This window comes from Megascapheus bottae, chromosome 14, assembly GCF_031878675.1.
Source record: "Megascapheus bottae isolate mThoBot1 chromosome 14, mThoBot2.hap1, whole genome shotgun sequence".
NCBI lineage: Eukaryota > Metazoa > Chordata > Mammalia > Rodentia > Geomyidae > Megascapheus > Megascapheus bottae.
The window spans coordinates 21,980,175-21,999,608 of NC_143522.1; the positions used below are offsets into that span (position 1 = coordinate 21,980,175).

Genomic DNA, 19,434 nt, shown 5'->3' on the forward strand with positions numbered 1-19,434 from the left:
ATAGCAGTGAGTTCAACTGCTTTAGAACTGGCATGGGAACCAGAACGATGCCTAGAACACTGTGACTGCTCCAAATAACTGCAGACTGGACATTCTGGAAGCTCTCTATTGTGAGTAAACAGCCTCAGAAGGGAAAAGGAGAAGGCTCTGAATATAAACGTACCACCACTTCATTCTCACCAGCTCAATAGTAACTATGGACAAAGCTACCTTAGCTTGGGCCAAAGATACCACCTGGGCTCTATACAAACGAGATAAAGGATGGGGACCAAGTACCTAAAACTGATTCTGGGAGTAAAGTTAGGGGATTAAGGAGCTAAAAGTTAAGTACCTCTTGAATACCACAGCCATTCCTGGTGGCCTCACAAAATTTTGGACTATATTTTGGAGAAGAGGTACAACTAGTATAAAAAAATTATTCTTTCAATTAGAAAAACAAAACAAAAAACAGCTTCTTCAAGGTTTCTTTTTGTGTCTGTGTGTGTACACCAATACTACAGCTTGATCTGGGCCTTTTGCTCTTAGTTAGCTTTTATGCTCAAGTCTACTGCTTGCTCTAAGACTTCAACCACATCTCCACTTCTGACTGTTTGATTGTTAATTGGAGACAAGAGTCTCATGGACATTTTTGCCTGGGCTGGCTTTGACTTGCGCTCCTCAGATCTCAGATTCCTGGTAGCTAGGATTACAGGAGTGAGCCACCAGTGCCTGGATACTTCCAAGTTTCCTTAATAATAATATAAATTTGAATTTGAAGAAAAAAAAAAAAGACTACAGATTTTGGTGAAAGCCAATGAGAATGACAGGACAGTGGGAAGCCTTGAATTCTCTGTGGATCGCCTTTAGGAGTCTACCCCCAGACTCCAAGCCCCCACTCTCCAAACTGGACTCTAATCTGAGTAAGGTAATACTGCAGTTTTTGTAAAGACTAAGATATCCAGCAGTTACCATCACAGGCCACTTACTCTCCCTGTCATCCTACGTACTTTAATCCTTCTCTCTGAAACACTTCTGAAACAATAGCCATCCTTACGGTTTCAAATATAAAGCAATACATATATGAAAACTCAAGATAGTGGATGTTTTTCAAAAGTGCATAAAACCATCCTATGTAATTGTTTTTCACTTCATTTTTCCAATCCCCCCCAAAGTCAAACATTTAAATTTATGAATAATACTGAAAAAAAGTGAATCTGATTCTCCTACATTTTAAATTAAGATGCCTTCATTCTCAACTTCCTTTTACATGAACTGACTGATTCCAGTATTATAACAAGTTGAGCTCTTGTTTGGAAAATACAGGCGGTACAAATGTATAGTATTTTTAGGATAAAAAAATTTTCTGCATATAAAAATGCTTTCTATGCTTCAAAATAACACTTTTAGATTCTCATTACAGTTCTGCTTGGTAAATAAACCATGAAGTACCCAAGAGGTTTCCTGTTTTGTTTTGTTTTTTTCTTTTTAAGTAACAAAAGGTAACAACATGGTTTTAAATACAAAGTTATATAAGGACCACTCTATCTGTGGATCATCCCCATAGAACATTTGTTTCTAGCTGAGAAAACCCCTAAATATTTTAGTCATACAATTTCATTATCAAAAACTAGCTTAAAATAGAAATCTATGAGCTATTATGATTGCCAGAATTAACCAGCGTAGCTTCAGTAAAACAGAGAATTGTCTAGAAAATACAATCTCCAAAATGTGTGCAAGTACTGCAAATCAGACAGCCCAGAGCAAGCCAGTACCCTCCAAGCCACGTCCTTGTTTGACCTCCAGCAGTTCCGGGATCCCCAATCCCCTTCTTCAGCCTTGTGTGCTTTGCATGTCGCCTTTCCAAACGCATCTCCACGTGGCTCAAGTGTTGAGGAGAAAGAGCGAGTTAGGTAGCTGTAAACGCTTCACATGACTGGGTCCCCAATAAGAAAGTGTGGGAGCTTAGATGAGCCTGGAGCTTTTCAGGAACTGAATGAGAACTCTGTACACAAATGTGTACTGGCAGAGAGTCTGCACCAGCATCATTCTCTGCTGCCTCAACATATCCAGCACTCTTGGGATGTCCAGCACCTAGAGAAGAGCAGCAGTGGTGAAGGGGGAGACAAAGGCTGGGGACATGGCTGCACCAGCAGAAAGCTGGCGTGCTGCAGGCAGGGCTCAAGTGGTAGAGTGTTTCCCTAGGAAACTGGCTAGAACATGGGCAGTCTCTTCTAACACACAATCTGATTCATTTTAACTACACATAGAACATCTGCCAGGCACTGGTGGCTCACACCTGTAATCTTAGCTACTCAGGAGGCTGAGATCTAATCACGCCTCAAAGCCAGCCCAGACAGGAAAGTTCATGAGACTCTTATCTCCAATTAACCAGGAGAAAACCGGATGTGGCACTGTGGCTCAAAGTGGTAGAGTACTAACCTGGAACAGAAAATCTTAGGGACAGCCTAGGCCCTGAGTTCAAGCCCCACAATGGACCAAGAAAAAAAAAATTAATTAAAAAAACAACAGAGCACACTGGACTGCACTCCTCATCTTTGAAATATTGGTATTATGGGGAAAAGTTCTTCATTCAAATTAAAAAAAAAAAACTAGATAAAATTAAACAGCCTTATTTATCACATGGCCTCTCAGTCTTCAGTCTGCTAGTTGAGACTGGGCAAGCTGCAAAACTTAGTCTCTTGTCAGCAATACATAACATGCTGAGGTCACCACAGTCCCAGGAAATGGGTTCAGAAAGAACCATTCTCCTTCCTTGTCTTATTTCCAGCCCTCCATTCATCCCACCAGAAAAGGTCAGGCTCATGTAAGTCATCACCTCATTGTGTTCCAGACAGGCGATCATGATCTCGGACAAAATGACCACACCAGTCCTTCCCACTCCGGCACTGCAGTGGACCAACAGGGGAGGGTTGGGGCTCTTTGGTTCACCTGTACTGTTTGTATGGCGTCGGACAGACTGAATCTCTTCAAGGTATGCTGTAAAGAATCAATGACATAAAAACATATGCACTGTTAAGAATATTGCAGACAGCCAGGCGCCGGTGCTCACGCCTGTAATCTTAGCTACCCAGGAGGCTGAGATCTGAGGATCCTGGTTCAAAGCCAGCCTGGGCTGGCTTTCTCTCCAATTAACCACCGGAAAACCAGAAGTGAAGCTGTGGTTCCAAGTGGCAGAGCGCTAGCCTTGAGCACAAAAGCTCAAGGACAGAGTCCAGGCCGAGTTCAAGCCCCCAACTAACAAAACAGAAAAAAAAAAGAAAACTCCAGATAAAGAACACTGGGCACCTGTGAGCCCGTCCAACGCTGCCTACGTCGATGGGCAGGCCAGCACCCCAACCAAACGAAGGGGAAGACATGGAGAAGCAGTGGAACACATTCCTTGCTAACAAAATTGGCCCTTAGAAACTTCATTTAAGTCCCCCCACCACAAAACATTTCTGTTCTTTATTTTAAAACAAGCCCCATCAGGAGGCTGAGATCTGAGGATCAAAATTTGAAGCTCGGCTGGGCAAATTCCCAAAACTCTTATCTCCAATGAACCAGCAAAAAGCTGGAAGTGACACACGTGGCTCAAGTAGTAGAGCACCAGCCTTAAGAGACAGGATGAGTAGGTGTGCAAGTCCAGGAATTCAAGCCCTGGTACAGACACAAAAAGAATTTTAAAAAAATAATGGTTTTTTTTTTTTTTTTTTTTTTTTAAAAAGTGAATCAAGACCCAAGTTTAAATGAGGCAACATAAGGAAATGATTTCAGAAGCCTAAGTCTAAAGCACGGGCTTTCCTGGGCACAGAGACACTTACATAAAAAGCCCTTGAGGTCTTCAGGACAGCCATGCTCTGGCCAGTCTGTATACTGGAGGTGCCACACTGTCCTCTCCTGTCCTGTGAGGAGATGCTTCATCTTCAAGCCCGTGGTGGCATAGCAGCCAGAGTCTGTGCGAAACCTGGTAGTGATCTTAAACCTTCCATAGGTGACAGTGTTATGCCTGGAACCAAGTCGCGGCCAATATCTGAAGCTCTTCTCCCTTCCACCCTCCTGGGAAAGACAAGCAGGCTTCAACAGCAGCACAAGATCCAACTGCAGACCCAGCAAGCCTCAAATGCAGGGCCAGAGTCCTGCCCTCTCCCCTTCCTCTACAGACCAAGGGAATCAAGGAAGAGAAATGAGCATGTACCTCTTCCGCCGTCACCATCGCTATAATCGCCACTCCCTGCTCCCACACCATCTGCCAGAAGTCCTGACAGGTGTTCTGTAGTGGGCCCTGGGTGGCGATGTAATCCCACTCGATTCCACTGACAGAGACCTAAAATTGAGAAAGGTTAAAAATGACTGTGTGCAGGACAAACATAGGGATATATTCATGGTACAACTAAAAAATGGAATGGATTATTCAGCAGAGTTATGACAGGCTCCTTACCTTATGCTTTTCTTTGAAGACAATGTCCATTACTTACCTTAGCATAAATAAATGCATGATTGTATATAAAATATGTATGTATATATAAACACATTTTATATGTGTGTAGATATAGATGTATACCTTATACATAATGTCTTTATATATGTGTGTGTACATATGTGTATGCATGTGTGTGTGAATTCAGGTAGCAATCTATCAACCCTGAAATCACAGGGTTTAATACATCAAATGTAAATGCTTCCCACACAGGAAAGACTGAAAAGAAATATATTGTGTCAGGCATGTAGGTGCTAGCACAAAACCAAAACACAATTTCCCATCATGAAGTATTACATATGTTGGAAAATGGATAAATGATCAAGCCAAAAACCTGTTAAATGTCAGATTTCTAGAGAAAAAAAATATTTTCACACGTAAGTTTCTTCATCTTGAGCTTCTCAGTCAAGATCCTTCTCCAGAATAATACCAAGTTTCCGCTTGAGATTTAACACCCTTGAGCAATGTCTAATGTCACAGTCATTACAGGATCTACAGTCAGGAAAGGAAACTTGGGCTCCAGCAACATTCAAAGATGATATACAACTGTCTCCTGAGTGTTCCTCCAACACGGAACACCTTGCCGAGGACTATTTCACGCGCTTTTCCACCTTCTCCTGAGCACCTGCTCACAAGGGTTGCTCAGGGGAAGCCCACAGCTGAGGTCCTCCAACATGCAAGTGAGAGGTCAAGAGGTCAAGCCAATGTGCCCAATGCTAAGGCCCCAACTCTTCCCATGACTCTTCAATTTGCCACCAAAGACTGAAAGAAACTACAAGTACACCACCATTGGGGTCTTACTGATTCACTCATAAAAGACGAGATCAGATATCCAAAAGAAGTATCCATATTAGAAAACAAAACAGGAAAACAAAACAAAACAAAATAGGGCCGGGAACGTGGCCTAGTGGTACAGTGCTTGCCTAGCATGCTCGAAGACCCAGGTTCCATTCCTCGGTACCACATAGATAGAAAAAGCGGGAAACGGTGCTGTGGCTCAAGTGGTAGAGCATTAACCTTGAGGAAGCCCAAGGACAGTGCTCAGGCCCTGAGTTCAGTCCCCAGGATTGGAATTTTTTTAAAAAGAAACAAGAAAACAAAAACAAAAACAGAGCTGGGTGCCGGTGGCTCACGCCTGTAATCCCAAGTACTCCAGAGGCCATGATCTGAGGTTCCAAGCTAGCCTGGGGAAGGGAACATGCTAGAGACTCTTATCTACACCTAATCCAGGAAGATGGAAGTGGAGCTGTGATCCAATTAGGAGTGCTAGCCTTAAACCAAAGAGCTCAGGGACAGAGGTCAGGCCTTAAGTTCAAGCCCCCAAGTCAGAATTCCACATGCATACATTTCCCCCAAGCCATTAAAAACACATACAGATTGTCAGGTGTTCAGAAACCCTCAGGGGTCAGAATGGTCTCATAGTAAATAAGATTTGGACACTTAAGAAAATGTGAGTATATGAATTCTCCAGCCAGTAACATAGTTGTCAACAAGGTTCAAAACCAGGGCATTTGTAGAATACAAACTGCAATACAATTCTGATGGATTCTAAGAACCCCCACCATACCATTCCTCTCACCTTAATATGTGAAGCATTGATGTAGCCAGTGTTGTTTTCCTTAGTGGGGACCAGCTCCACTCTGGCATCCTCATAAGGAAGTACATCCTGGAACCGGTTCCTCTCAGCATTTTCAGGAAGGCGGGCTGTGGAACACTCCCCATCAACCAGCCGTCTCTTAAGAATCCTTTCATACTCAGTGAACACTGTCCCCTGCTCTAACCGCTGCTCCAGGACTTTGCACTGTGCAAGAGAATGTGTGGAATACAAGGAATGTAGTCACATGCTTCAACATGCCTCTGTGCTTCAGAAAGCTTGTCTCCTGCCTCAAGCCTGGCATTACCAAATAAAAGTCTTTAACATGTAAACTGAAAAATTTGAACAAGTTATACAAGAAGCGAACAAAGAAAGTTGATGAGACATATGAAAACAATAATCTGTTTCTAAAATTGAAAACTGCTAAAAATTTCTTTCCTCCAAATACCTTTCTTTAAAGTGCTCCAAATCTCAAATTTTTTGAATCCTATCCCCTGCAACATGAAACATGAATTCTCCTGGTGAACAGTAAATCCCACAGTAGAATTAGTTCCAATGTCTGGGAACAATGCTCCTACCTACGATAAGTGATACCAAAAAGTAAACATGGCAATTTTTACCTCCTAGATCCAGTAGTAAGTTAGAGAAGATTCCCTCTTTTCTGACTTTGACATAATAAAATCTCAGAAAATACACCTCCAGCAAAGAGGAAGTTATAAGAGGTTTAATAGACTATTTTCTCTTGAGATAAAAAACATATCAATGTAATGAAAGCAGTCGCGCGCGCGCGCGCGCGTGTGTGTGTGTGTGTGTGTGTGTGTGTGTGTGTGTGTGTGTGTGTGTGTGTGTGTGTGTGTAGAATTCCTTCTCATCTTTAAGGAGATCAAAGATCAACTACCCAACTGACTGACAGAAGGTAAGGAAGAATGTTCGGACTGGAATAGTCCACACTGGAACGTGAAATTATCAGGATACTAGCTATCCATTTGCCCAGTAACACTTACTTATGACTATTCAATAATGCTGGAAAATTCATGGCCTCCATGTCCTGCCTTTCTGGGTGTCCCCGGGAAGTCAGGCAGCCAGTGTGTGGCGTACGTACCCTCTCATCATTCGTCGCTCCGGTAGACACTTCCTTCCCTTCATCAGGCAGAGGCAACCGAGACAGGGATAGTCCATTGAGGGCAGCCAACTTAAGGGGGCCAATTTTTTTTGCATCCACCCGAGACTTTTTCATTCCCTATAAATATATATCCGTGCATAAATATTAAATATACACAGAGAACCCTTTGAAGATCAATCTCAAAGGAGAAAGCTTAGAAACAAACTGAGTGTCCGCCTTCCCTCCTTCACACATCTGTTTAGCAAACATGAGGAGGGAGACATTCCTTTCAAGGCCAAAGCTCTGATACTCAATTGGTTCAGAAACTCAACTGGTTACAAGACTCTGTTGCAATGAAAGGTGGGGCTCCTGGGAGGCAGCATTCCTTCAAATGCTGAAGTTCAACACACACACACACACACACACACACACACACACACACACACACACAAACCATAGTCCCCCCAAATCTTTAAAGTGCCATTGCTTGATTAGAATCTTCCATAATATTTTCAATATAAATTTTAAAAATTATTCTAAAAAATTAAATGTTTTCCTTTTGAGCATTGTCTTCCCATGTCTACTTTCTATTGCAAAATTGTGTGACATGGGCAGGATCATTATTATTATTTTTTTTTTTTAGAATGGCCATGGTTGTTTTGTTTGTTTGTTTGGCGGATCATGGGGCTGGAACTTAGCCTGGGCACTGTCCCAGAGCTCTACAGCTCAAGGCCACCTACCGCCCTGCCCCTGGCCTAGATATTATCCCTGAGCTCTCAGCTCAAGGATAAGGCCCTACCCTTGAGCCAAGCACCACTTCCCATTTTCTAGAGGTTAATTAGAGATAAGAGTCTCAGGTCCTTTTGTGTCCGGGCTGACTTTGAACCTTAATCCTCAGATATCAGCCTCCAGAGTAGCTAGGATTACAGGTGTGAGACACTGTGCCCAGCTAAAACAGCCATGCTTTAAAAAAAATAAAAAATAAATAAAGCATGTCTGAAATTTACATCAGGAAGATGAATATAAGAGAGAACAACAGAATTCTACCTCCTGAAAATAGCTATTTCCTGAAGTTATTATTAAACAATGATTTTCCTTTCAACAGCAAATAAGTCTAAGAAAGCTAAGTCTCCTTGGATATTCATTCTACAATTTCTTAGAAGCCACATTAAGTGGCACCAACTTGAAAGAAATCAGGTTTATTCCAGTTTTACTAGCCCAGAAAAGGTTCCAAAGCCCTGATGTCAAAATGATTGTAGGATACAGTATTGTGTTGGTGATATCTAACAATTGGCTCCAAGAGAAAAAGCTGTTTGTTTTTATCTGTCATGGGGCTTAAACTCAGGGCCTGGGCACTATCCCTAAGTTCTTTTGCTCAAAGTTAGCACTCTACCACTAAGCTACAGCTCTACCTCCAGTAGTTTCTGGTGGTAAACTGGAGATAAGAGTCTCATGGATCCTGCCTGGGCTGGATTTGAACCATGATCCTTAGATCTCAGACTCCTGAGTAGCTAGAATGACAGGCATGAGACCCACCAGTGCCTGGCTAAGAAAAAGTTCTGATCTGCATTTACCAGCTTCCCTGGTATAAAATGGGACATCAATAAGCTTGTCTCAGTCATCTTGTACAATTTCTGAAAAACTGTCTCAGTCAACTGGTCCTAGCACTTCTTTGCCTAAAAAAAAAAAAAAAAAAAATGATTCAAAATGTTCCAAACTGACATGCATGCTAAAAAAGCAAGACCATTTTAATACCAGTATTCCAAGAAAGCCAAAACTAGCCTTCAATAATCCTTACTTCACTCTTAAGAGTATAAGTACATGGATTTAAATATACCAATCTGTAGGGTTTTTATTTTTGTGGTTTTTGAGGAGTGAAGAGGGTGATTTTTATGGCAGGAGGGGCTGGAGGCAAGGGGCTAAAATAGGGTCTTGACTAATGTAGCCCAGTGTGGCCTTGAACTAATGATCCTCTGCTTCTCAAGTGCTAGGACTGTAGCTATGCTCCCACCATACCTGGCCTGGTGATTTCTTAAGCCAGAACAACTTTATCAAATGAAAATCTATATGCAGATATATGAGCACCCAAACCTGTCTGTCTTTGAAATGACAATGCAGCAACTAGAGGTGGCGACACATGGGCAGGGAATTCTAAAATGTTCCTAGCGTGCTAATATCCTTTTCACTGTCTGTAACACTAAGCCATGTCTTTCACTTTAGTTCACATTCATGTATCTATCTGCTATACAAATGACATAAATTGGCAAGTTTGTGTTAGGGGTCAGAAGGTTAGCAGACAATTGGTCTTGAGAAAACAGGAGATTGAACAGATGACACAACCCTATAGTTCAGTTAATGTTGACCGAGCACTGCTCCATGTGGAGGACATGAGATGTCTCTGGAGTCATCTCATTTACAAATAAAACGAAGCCCAGCACCAGTGGCTCACACCTGTAATCCTAGCTACTCAGGAAGCTAAGATCATGATTTAAAGCCAGCCCTGGCTTGGCAAAGTCTGTGGAACTCTTACCTCCAACTAACCATCCAAAACCTAGAAGTAGAGCTGTGGTAGAGTGTTAATCTTGAGCAAAAAAAGATCAGGGACAATGCCCAGGCCCTGAGCTCAAGCCCTATAATGACCAAAAAAAGAAGAAAAATAAAGGGAAAAAAAATGATGTTATAGAGACACTGAACTGCTTGCTCAAGGTTGCAAGGTTGCCTTTTGATAAAGGAATTACTGTTAAAACAGTAAAAACAAATTGTTTATCCCCATTAGTCTAGAAGGAGAACATAATGCTACAGAGCAAGGGACAGGGCAGGGATGACTGTCTGGGGTTACAAACATGCCTGATGGTCCTGTCCACTGATAAGAGCGCGAACCACGGGCAGAGCCCAGACTCACACCCAAGGTTTTTCTCTCTTAAGGTCTCTACTCTTTCTTGCTGACCACAGCTGCCATATACATTTTTCTTTAAACATAAAATCCCTTATGTACAAAGAAGAGGGTGGGGGGAACACAATCCAATGACAACGTTTTCTTAATTTAACACTTTACGTCTCAAAAGTCAGTGAGCTTGGCTAGACATCAGCAGCTCACACCTGTAATCTTAGCTATTTAGGAGGCTGAGATCTGAGGATCACAGTTTGAAAGCCAGCCCAGACAAACGAGTCTGTGAGACTTTTACCTCTATTAAACTACCAAGCAAGAAGTAGAGCTGTGGCTTAGGTGGTAGGGCACTAGCTTTGCGCAAAAGAAACTCAGGGACAGAACCTAGGTCCTGAGTTCAAGCCCTATAACCAACATCAAAAACCAAAGTCAGTGAGCTGATCACCACTGGCTCTCTCTCCCTTATAATTCTAGCTACTCAGCAGATCTAAGGATTGTGGTTGCACCAGCCTGGACTTGTTCAGCCTTGACTGTTCAGATACAAAAGAATGTATCCTCAGGAAAAAGTAAAACTTAAAATCCAAAACCGATTCAAAGAAAAGTCACTGAAATCTATGGCCCTTTTTGTAAGTAGTTCCTATCGGGAGTATTGGTAATTCACACACTATAATCCTGCCTATCAGGATGCTTGCTCTCTAGACACACACTTGACATGGGTCCTCAGGTCTCTGTAAGGAGGGGAGAAAAGCCTTCCTGGCCAGAACTCAAATGGAGACAAATGGAAATAGCTCTGGCTCCACTTCAGTGCAGGACATGGTGGCTTGAGCCAGAAGGAGCAGATGCCTGAGCAATACAAGATGACTTAGTGTGGATACACTCTGTGATATGGTCACAAATGTTTAGGCAAAGGTTGAGAACTTAAATGTTACAAAGTTTCAGTGGCCAGACAGAATAGCAAAGCTTCAACAAATAAATTATTATATTTTAATGTAGAACATTGTAGATGGTAAATTTGGACTAAAAATGTCAGGTCACTTGAGTGACCTTGGAAAAGCTACTATCCACTGGATACTGTCCAGATTTTGTTTGTTTTGTTTTGTTTTTTGTCTTTTGTTTTAGGGGGTCCTTTGGGGGGCCTGGAGCTTAAACTCTGGCCTGAGCCTGCTCCTGAGCTCTTCAGCTCAAGGCTATTGCCCTATTCCTTGAGCCAAGCCCCACTTCCCCTCTTCTAGTGATTAATTGGAGATAAGAGTCTCCTGGCTTTGTATTGCCCAGGTTATCTCTGAATCAAGATCCTCAGATCTCAGCCGCCTGAGTAGCTAGGATTACAAGAGTGAGGCACCACACCCCGGGCTTGACCACTGCTTTATCTGTAAATGGGCAGAACAATACTAAGCTGGTTGTAAAGTAGATATAGAAAAGACAATCAGCCCTAGGCCTATAGTAAACCTAGTCAGAGCTGGTGCCAGTGGCTCATGCTTGTAATTACTACTAAGGAGACTGAGATCTGAGGAGTATGATACAAAGCCAGCCTATTTATAAAGCCCATGAAACTCTCATCTTCAATTAACTACCTAGAACTAGCTGGAAGTGGAGCTGTATCTCAAGTGATAGAGCACTAGCCTTGAAAGAAAGAAGGCTCAGGGGCAGTTCCCAGCCCCCATCCCCCCCAAAAAAAGGCAGTCAGAGATGATAGTATTTGTTTCTTTTACATTTTGTTTCAAACAGGTAAGAAATGCTTAATTTACATTTCTTGACAACACAGAGTAGTAAAGAACCCATATTTCTGCAAAGAACTTGCCTAGAATTCTTAGTTCACTTCATCTTTCATCAAATGAAACATGGGATTTGGGGGGTAGGAAGAGTTTATCTTGGAAAAACTTCCATGCTGACTCCTAGGCCTCAGAGGTCACGCAAAAGTGAGATATATTCAAACTGTGTCCTTGAGATATAATGAACTAGAAACACAGCCTGGGGCACCTCCCTCAGACCCCACCTGGGCGGCCCTGGGAAGCTGCCTCACAGATTTTTAGCATGTAGCTAGGAAATCAATCTTAGCTAGTCATGAAATCTTCACCTCTTCTCCCTTAACACCGCACTTCTAAGATATTTTCCCATTTACTCTGTCCCTTGTCTTCCATGGAGCCTTTTCACTCCATCAATTATCTCTTGGAAAATCACTAACATGTCTCATCAGTCCACATCACTCCCATATATAAACACAAATGTGTTTAAAATAAAGACCAAAGTACAGGGTCCTGGTAGCTCATACCTGTAATACTAGCTACTTAGGAGGCTGAGACCTGAAGATAGAGGTTCAAAGCTAGACTGGATGAGAAAGACCATGAAACTCTTATCTCCACTTAACCACTCCAAAAGCCAAAAGTGGAGCTATGGCTCAAGTGGTAAGAGCACCAGTCTTGAATAAAAAAAAGTGAAGGGGCAGTGCCCAAGCCCTTAGTTCAAGCCCCAGTACTCCAAAAAGGAAGGTAATATGGAGGAGGAGGTGTGAAAATGTTAAAGAACAAGAAAAAGACGCTGAGAACCATGGCAAGTAATGAGCAGAAGAAAAGAAGTATTGAGAGACAGTATAGGAGGAGCCAACTGGGGCATCCAAGCTCTGGGGTGGCTTACCCCCACCGGTGGAAGTCCTTCCACGATGTGCTTCTTCCCCGAGAGGAGATCTGACACAGGCCTCTTCTTCAGAGAGTCTCGCCTGGCTCGGTATCTCCCTGACGTGGTGAGGTCAGACTCGGACATGGAGGGCGTCAGCCGTCCATCCCTTCGGAGCCTCTGGCCTTCCACGACCAGGTGCAGGGGGGTAACGTCCCTGGCTCTCTTCTCTGTCTCAGTGACATGGGACTTGGGTTCAAGAATGTGAAGAGGGCCACTGACGGCACTGACCGATGCATAGGGGTAGTTCAGCTGTGGCTCCTGGCCATAGGGGGCTGGGGGGCGAGGCTCCAGCCGGCCAGGGAGGGCCTGCAATCTACTGTCCTCCTCCAGGTCCTCGTCCTCTTCACTGCTATGAATCAGCATGGTGGCATCGGACAGGGACTTCTTGTGGCCATAGCTTCCGCCTTCCTGCCGCTCCTCCTCCTTCTCCTGCTTGGCTCTGTCTGAGAAGATGCTGGACTGTGAGCCAGCAGAGAGGGCCCTCGGGACCACCTCTGCTGCCGAGGCCGACAGGGTCCTCTCCTTGAGCCTCAGGCCTTCCAGGCCATGGGTGAGGCCGGCGATCTCGATGCTGTTCCTCTTCTGCAGCTGCGCGTGTCTGGCGGCCGTGAGGGGCTCGCTGACCTCCTGCAGGGAATGGGCCACGGGCAGGCTGTCCTCCTGGAAGGTCTGCACCGAGTGATGGACGCGCCTGGTGATGAGATCCGGGTTACTGCTGCTGATGTACGGGTGGCGGGACAGGTCCGGGGTGCTGTTGGCGGGCCTGGGGTAGGGGTAGGGCGGAGGCGGGCGGTACACCTGGGTCCTCATGATGTTGGGGGCCGGGTAGTCGTGGGCCTGGAGCTGCGCGTTGGTCAGCTCGGGCACACTGACGGCGCCCACCACGGGCCGCCGCTCGGCAGGGTAGGGGTAGGGAGACTGGCTGTGGAAGCTGTAGTTCAGGTTGAAGGGGTAGTGGGCCGCCTGGGGAGAGGTCAGGTGAGGGTGCTCGCGGATCTCGGGCTGGCTGTAGACCAGGGCATCGGGCCTGCTGTAGGCGTACGAGTTGCCGATGCTGAGGTTGCGCAGCGAGTGGCTGTGGCGCTCGGCGTGCGCCAGGCCCCGGTTGAGCTGCTTCATCACCGTCTCGTAGTCCGGGGTGGGGCGGTAGGAGGGGGGGATCAGGGCGCTGTGCCGGTGGGAGGGGACGTAGTCGGGTCTCATGAGGTCGCTGCCCGTGATGCTGGGGTTGGAGGACACGGGGGAGGGCTGCAGGTAGGACTGGGGGGTGTTGAGGGAGTTGGTGCTGTGGGCACTGTACACGCTGCCATTGCGGATTCTACCGCTGAGGTCCAGCTGGGCTCGATCCAAACTTGTCTGAGAGTGACAGTAGTACCCGTTCTGGTTGGGCACAAAGAGGTTATCTGGGAAAAGAAAAGTTTTCAAATGAGTTTCTTCTTTATTTCTTTTCTTTTGGACAGTCATGGGGCTTGAACTCAGAGCCTGGGCACTATCCCTGAGCTTCTTGGGGGCTCTACTACTTGAGCCACAATATCCCTTGTGGCCTTTTCTGAGTAGTTGATCGGAGGCTCACAGACTTTCCTGGCTGGGTTGGCTTCCTCCCTCATGTCTCAGCCTCCTGAGTAGCTAGGATGACAGGCATGAGCTAGCAGTGCCAAGTTTATTTATTTTTAACGTATTAAACTGAACCAATTCCCCCAGCAAACAGTTGAGGTAGGCCTTGATTTTTGCCAGCAGGAGTAGTAAAAATCCTGACTCAAATGACATGTCACCAGCCACACAACCTAAATGGGTCCTGGGAGCTTGGCATTCCTCTTCAATAGGAAGAAGGGGGGGTCTACTTGCTAACAGAAAAGGGATTGGGCACCCCAAAACAATCAGCCAAACCTAAGTCCAATGCTAGGAGTACAGTCACACAAATCGAAGTTAAATACGGATGGGGGAGAAGATGAAAGGAGTGGCATCCAGCTAGACACACTGTGTTCACACACTGACATGCTGAATGGAAACCCTTCTGTACAACTATTTAAAGACCAATAAATATTACATAAACAAACAAACAAGCAATAAAAACGTGTTTCCTCAGAGACACAGAACAAACTGGAATTCTTGGTCAAGGCACTGAATCACCAACTGCTTTTTCTGCCCGAATACGGAGGCAGCCAAGGCTGATGCAGAGCTAGTACAAACACCGTCAGTAAACATTTCCTTAACTGGAACTTTTATTGTCTGCACAGATTCTTCCAGAATGAAGAAAAGCATCCCACTATAAAAGGACACTGGCTCGACAGGAGCTGAGCGTCTCCTGCCCACAAGACCCCTCTAGCAGTTGCAACCTCACAAGAGACCCAGAAGGTAAGGAGGCTAACGGCTTCAGCAGCCTGTGCCCGACTGGCATGTTTCAGTAAGACTTAGGTCACAGAATCACATTCACCTTACAATAAATGCCAGGCAGACACCTGCCTGGGACTGAAAGGGACCCTCTGTTTCTTCTGGCCAATCTGTAGCTCACCTGGATCCTAAGCTAAGCATGATAACTAGGCTACAGTAAGAACAAACAACAACAACAAAAAAAAAAAAACAAAGAAACAAACTCAGTCCTAGGCACTACACACTTATAATCCTAGCTACTTGGGAGACTGAGGTCGGAGGATCATGGTTCAAAGCCATGCTGGTCAGGAAAGTATGTGAGACTCTATCTCCAATAAACTATCAAAAAAAGCCAGAAGTGAAGCTATGGCTTAATTGGTAGTACATTAGCCTTGAGCAAAAAGAAGCTGAAGGACAAAGCCCAGGCAATGAGTTCAAGTCCCAGGACTGGCACAAAACCCAAAATACTCTCAGTCCTTCCTCCAGAGAATTGTTTCCTTTGGAAGCATCCTTGTCCCTTCCAAAGCTCTATTATGGCTTAAGGGACAGCTGATCGTCAGAATACATCACAGTTCCACAGAAATAACACTCAAGCACCTCTCCTTTCTTCCTGCCAGCACACACTGCCTCCTTGTCACTGGATGCCATGGACACATCACTAAGTTTCCGGAGTCCATCTCAGCTCAGATGCTTAGCCCAGCTTGTCTGGACCAGTGTGACACTTCCCCTCTGGATCCCTCAAAGATCCATCTCGGTGAGCCTGTCATATGTAAAGGACTAAGAGTAGGCAAATAGTCACCATCAATGAAGGAAAGAGAAGAGCTAAGGGGGCTGGCTTCCCTTGAAGGCACTGGAATGTGGAGGATCTGGCAGCAGTAACCCCTCTTTACAGCAGCCAAGGCAAAAAGGGGAGGGCAGCCAGACAGCAGAGCACATAGAGGTCATGCTTAAAGGAAAAGTGAAAAAACACAAGCCAACTGTCTTAAGAGAGAGAGGAAAACCTATTAGGACAGCTATCATAGAAGGAAGACTGACAAGAGCTTCATCCAGAGAGTGAGAGGGGCTGGGGTTGAAGAAACAAACTCCCCCCAAAAGTGGACGCTCTAAATCCAAATCTGAATTCAACATTGCTGCCCCACTGCCACCCGCCCTTGCGCAGATAGTCTCATCTCCACACCCAAGTCCCTGCCCTAGTTGTACAGTGGCAATCTGCCTTCTGTCCTTTCCTGCAACTCCTCATGTGGAAGGGACCACCCAAGGCTCCAACTCCCTCTCCCTCATTCCAGGCCTCAACAGTCATTGTCCCCAAATCCAGAGCGGCTGCAGAACTGCTGAAACCAGCCACCTCCAACTTCCGGAGTCTATTTTCCATCAAATTGCATGTACTATCTCAGCCAAACAATCACGTTCTCTCTGTACTCAAATTGTGTGCTATGAGAACCTCCCAGTGGGATAGCTCCAAAAATCACAACGATTTGGGGGTAAAACATCAGCCTAAAACTACCTAGGCTTCAGGATCTCCAGGTCTCCACAGATTTACTCATTACAAAACACATATACTTTACCTTGGGAAGAGGTATATGGCTCTGTGAAATGTCCATTGTAATGCAGCTGGGGTGGGGGGGCCATCACATAGGGCTGGGGTTTTGGCTATGAAATGGAAAGGTGGACATAGGGTGAACAAATGGCAAATGAACAAATGCAGCCATGGTCTTCGCTGGACATTGTGTTGAAAATGAACTACATACCTCGGGGGTGGGGATGAGAGGGGAAACTGGGAGAGAGGGAAGGGTGACATAGTTCAAAAAGAAATGTACTCTTTACCTGACTTATGAAACAGTAACCCCTCTGTATATCACCTTCATATTCTTTTTTTTTTTTTTGACAGTCCTAGAGCTTGAACTCAGGGCTTGCACACTGTCCTTGGGCTTTATCAAACCTAGATTTCTACCACTTGAGCCACAGCACCACTTCTGGCTTTTTCTAGGTATGTGTGGTACTGAGGAATCAAACCAGGTCTTTGTCTTTGTGCATGCCAAGCAAGCACTCTACCACTGGGCCAGACTCCCAGCCCACATCACCTTTATAATCACAATTAATTTCTTTAAAAAAAAAAAAAAAAAGTTGTGCTGGGAGTTTGACCTAGTGGTAGAATGCTTGCCTATCATGGACGAAGGCCCAGGTTTGATTCCTTGGTACCACGTACCTAGAAAAAGCCAGAAGTGGTGCTAAGGCTCAAGCGGTAGAGCTCTAACCTTGAGAAAGTCCAAGGACAGTGCTCAGGCCCTGAGCTCAAGCCCAGGACTGGCAAAAAAAAAGAAGAAAAAGAAATATATCTGAAGGAGTTAACCAAATTCTGTATGGTACCTAAACATAGAAGACATAACAAACGCTACCTTATCTATTCCTGTAATACCAGCTAATGTAATGGATGGATGACAAAAACATGGAGGCAACACAAGAAAATCTGCTTCTAAAAGGTTACGAACAGAAGCAATAAACACTAATTTCTTTATAAAGCCACAAATATAAGATTGTGCAACCTCTTTATTTATTTATTTATTTATTTATTTATTTATTTATTGGGGGGCCCAATCTTGGGGCTTGAACTCTGGGGCCCAGGCACTGTCCTTGAGCTCTTTTGCTCAAGGCTAGCACGCTAGCACCATTTCCGGCTTTTTTTTGGTGATTAATTATAAGTAAGAATATCACTGACTTTCCTGCCCGGGTGGGCTTTGAATTGTACAATCCTCAGATCTTAGCCTCCGAAGTAGATAGGATTACAGGAATAAGCCACTGGTATCCAGAGAGCCCATTCAATTTTATTGACAAAGTCACCAAGTAATTTAAACACCTATCAATTTCTCATTATTCTTGGCTATAATCTGTAGTAGTTGACTGGACTAGATATTTGATTATGAATATAATTTTGAATTAATGAAAAAAAATCACCACTTCTCTGGATAATGACCCAATGTCAGTATACTTTGGTGTTCAAATTCTAAACACTACAAAAAAAAAAAAAGCACATTTTATCAAGGAAAATGACACCACCACAAAAAAGCAAACAATTACATTTTCCTTCTTTCTTACCAGAGACATCCTTGAAGATGACCTCCGCCTGACTGGGTTTGTGGCGACAGTCTGAGTTTGCCTACAAAAGATACAACATAAGACAAGTTTACACACTTCCTAGCTTTGCCAAAATAAATGAGAAATCTTCTAAGGCAAAAGATAAAGTCATAATTAGATACCAGAAAAGAAAGTTGCTACCTCCATGTGGAACCTCTGCCTTTTGTTATTTTTGCTAGTGCTGGGATCTGACCTCAAAACCTCCTGCTTATTCAGCTTGCTTGCTAAGCTGGTACTCTACCACTTGAGCCACATCTCCAGCTTAGCTTTTTGCTTTTTAATTAGAGATGGAGTCCCATGGACTTTTCTTCCCTGGATTGACTTCAAATTTCTATCACCCAGATCTCAGCCTTCTCTGTATCTCGTCTACACTGTAGCTAGTCTGCACCAGGTGTGAGCCACCCACCAGTAACAGACCTTACATAGATAGATAAATAGATAGATAGATAGATAGACAGACAGACAGACAGATATGCATACATATATATGTGTGTGTGTATCTATATATTTAACTAAGAGTATTCAAGAATGCTAATATTTACTTGAGGCCTAGAGCATGGCCTAGGGGTACAGTGCTTGCCTAGCATGCATGAAGTCTTGAGTTCGATTCCTTGGTACCACATATACAGAAAAAGTTGGAAGTGGTGCTGTGGTTGCAGGGGTAGAGCACTAGCCTTGAGAAAGCCCAAGGACAGTACCCAGGCCCTGAGTCAAAGCCCCAGGACTGGGGCTTTGTAATTTCAAACTATTTGAATAAACAATTAGATGAAAAAAGGAAAAAGAAAACAGAAAAGCCCCAACAATTTTTTTTCCTCTTGTGTGAACAATTTTACTGCAAATAAGATCTTAGAACCCAAACATATTGGTTTTTTGGCTTTGTGAGTGACATGGTATCATCAAAGGATTTTTTAAAACTCTTTTTCCATCTGATCCTGGCTTATGAGCTTATGTAATATATAATCAGTGATTACAAAATCCACTTTGTGACTTTTGGTTACTATAAGAACTATTCACTACTCTGTACATCACCTTTATACTGACAATTTTAAAAATCTTTTTTGGCCAGGAGTTTGGCCTAGTGGTAGAGTGCTTGCCTAGCATATACAAGACCCAGGTTTGATTTCTCAGTACCACATACATAGGAAAAAGCCAGAAGTGATGCTGTAGCTCAAGTAGTAGAGCTGTAGCCTTGAGGAAGTCCAAGGACAGTGCTCAGG

The 19,434-nt window shown here is 44.2% G+C and overlaps 1 protein-coding gene across 1 annotated transcript in view; it reads right to left on the reverse strand.

Annotated features, from left to right (window-relative positions):
* Positions 1–501: 501 nt before the first annotated feature.
* Ptpn21 (protein tyrosine phosphatase non-receptor type 21) overlaps positions 502–19,434 on the reverse strand; it is a 61,706-nt gene continuing 42,773 nt past the window's right edge. Inside the window, exons 11-19 of the mRNA XM_090344673.1 lie at positions 18,179–18,239; positions 16,651–16,735; positions 12,674–14,118; positions 7,153–7,290; positions 6,036–6,257; positions 4,175–4,303; positions 3,801–4,035; positions 2,816–2,976; positions 502–2,070 (exon numbers count right to left, since the gene is read on the reverse strand). Of these exons, the coding sequence (XP_090200799.1) occupies positions 1,942–2,070; positions 2,816–2,976; positions 3,801–4,035; positions 4,175–4,303; positions 6,036–6,257; positions 7,153–7,290; positions 12,674–14,118; positions 16,651–16,735; positions 18,179–18,239 (2,605 nt within the window). The 3' untranslated portion in view covers positions 502–1,941. The remainder of the gene's footprint in view (positions 2,071–2,815; positions 2,977–3,800; positions 4,036–4,174; positions 4,304–6,035; positions 6,258–7,152; positions 7,291–12,673; positions 14,119–16,650; positions 16,736–18,178; positions 18,240–19,434) is intronic.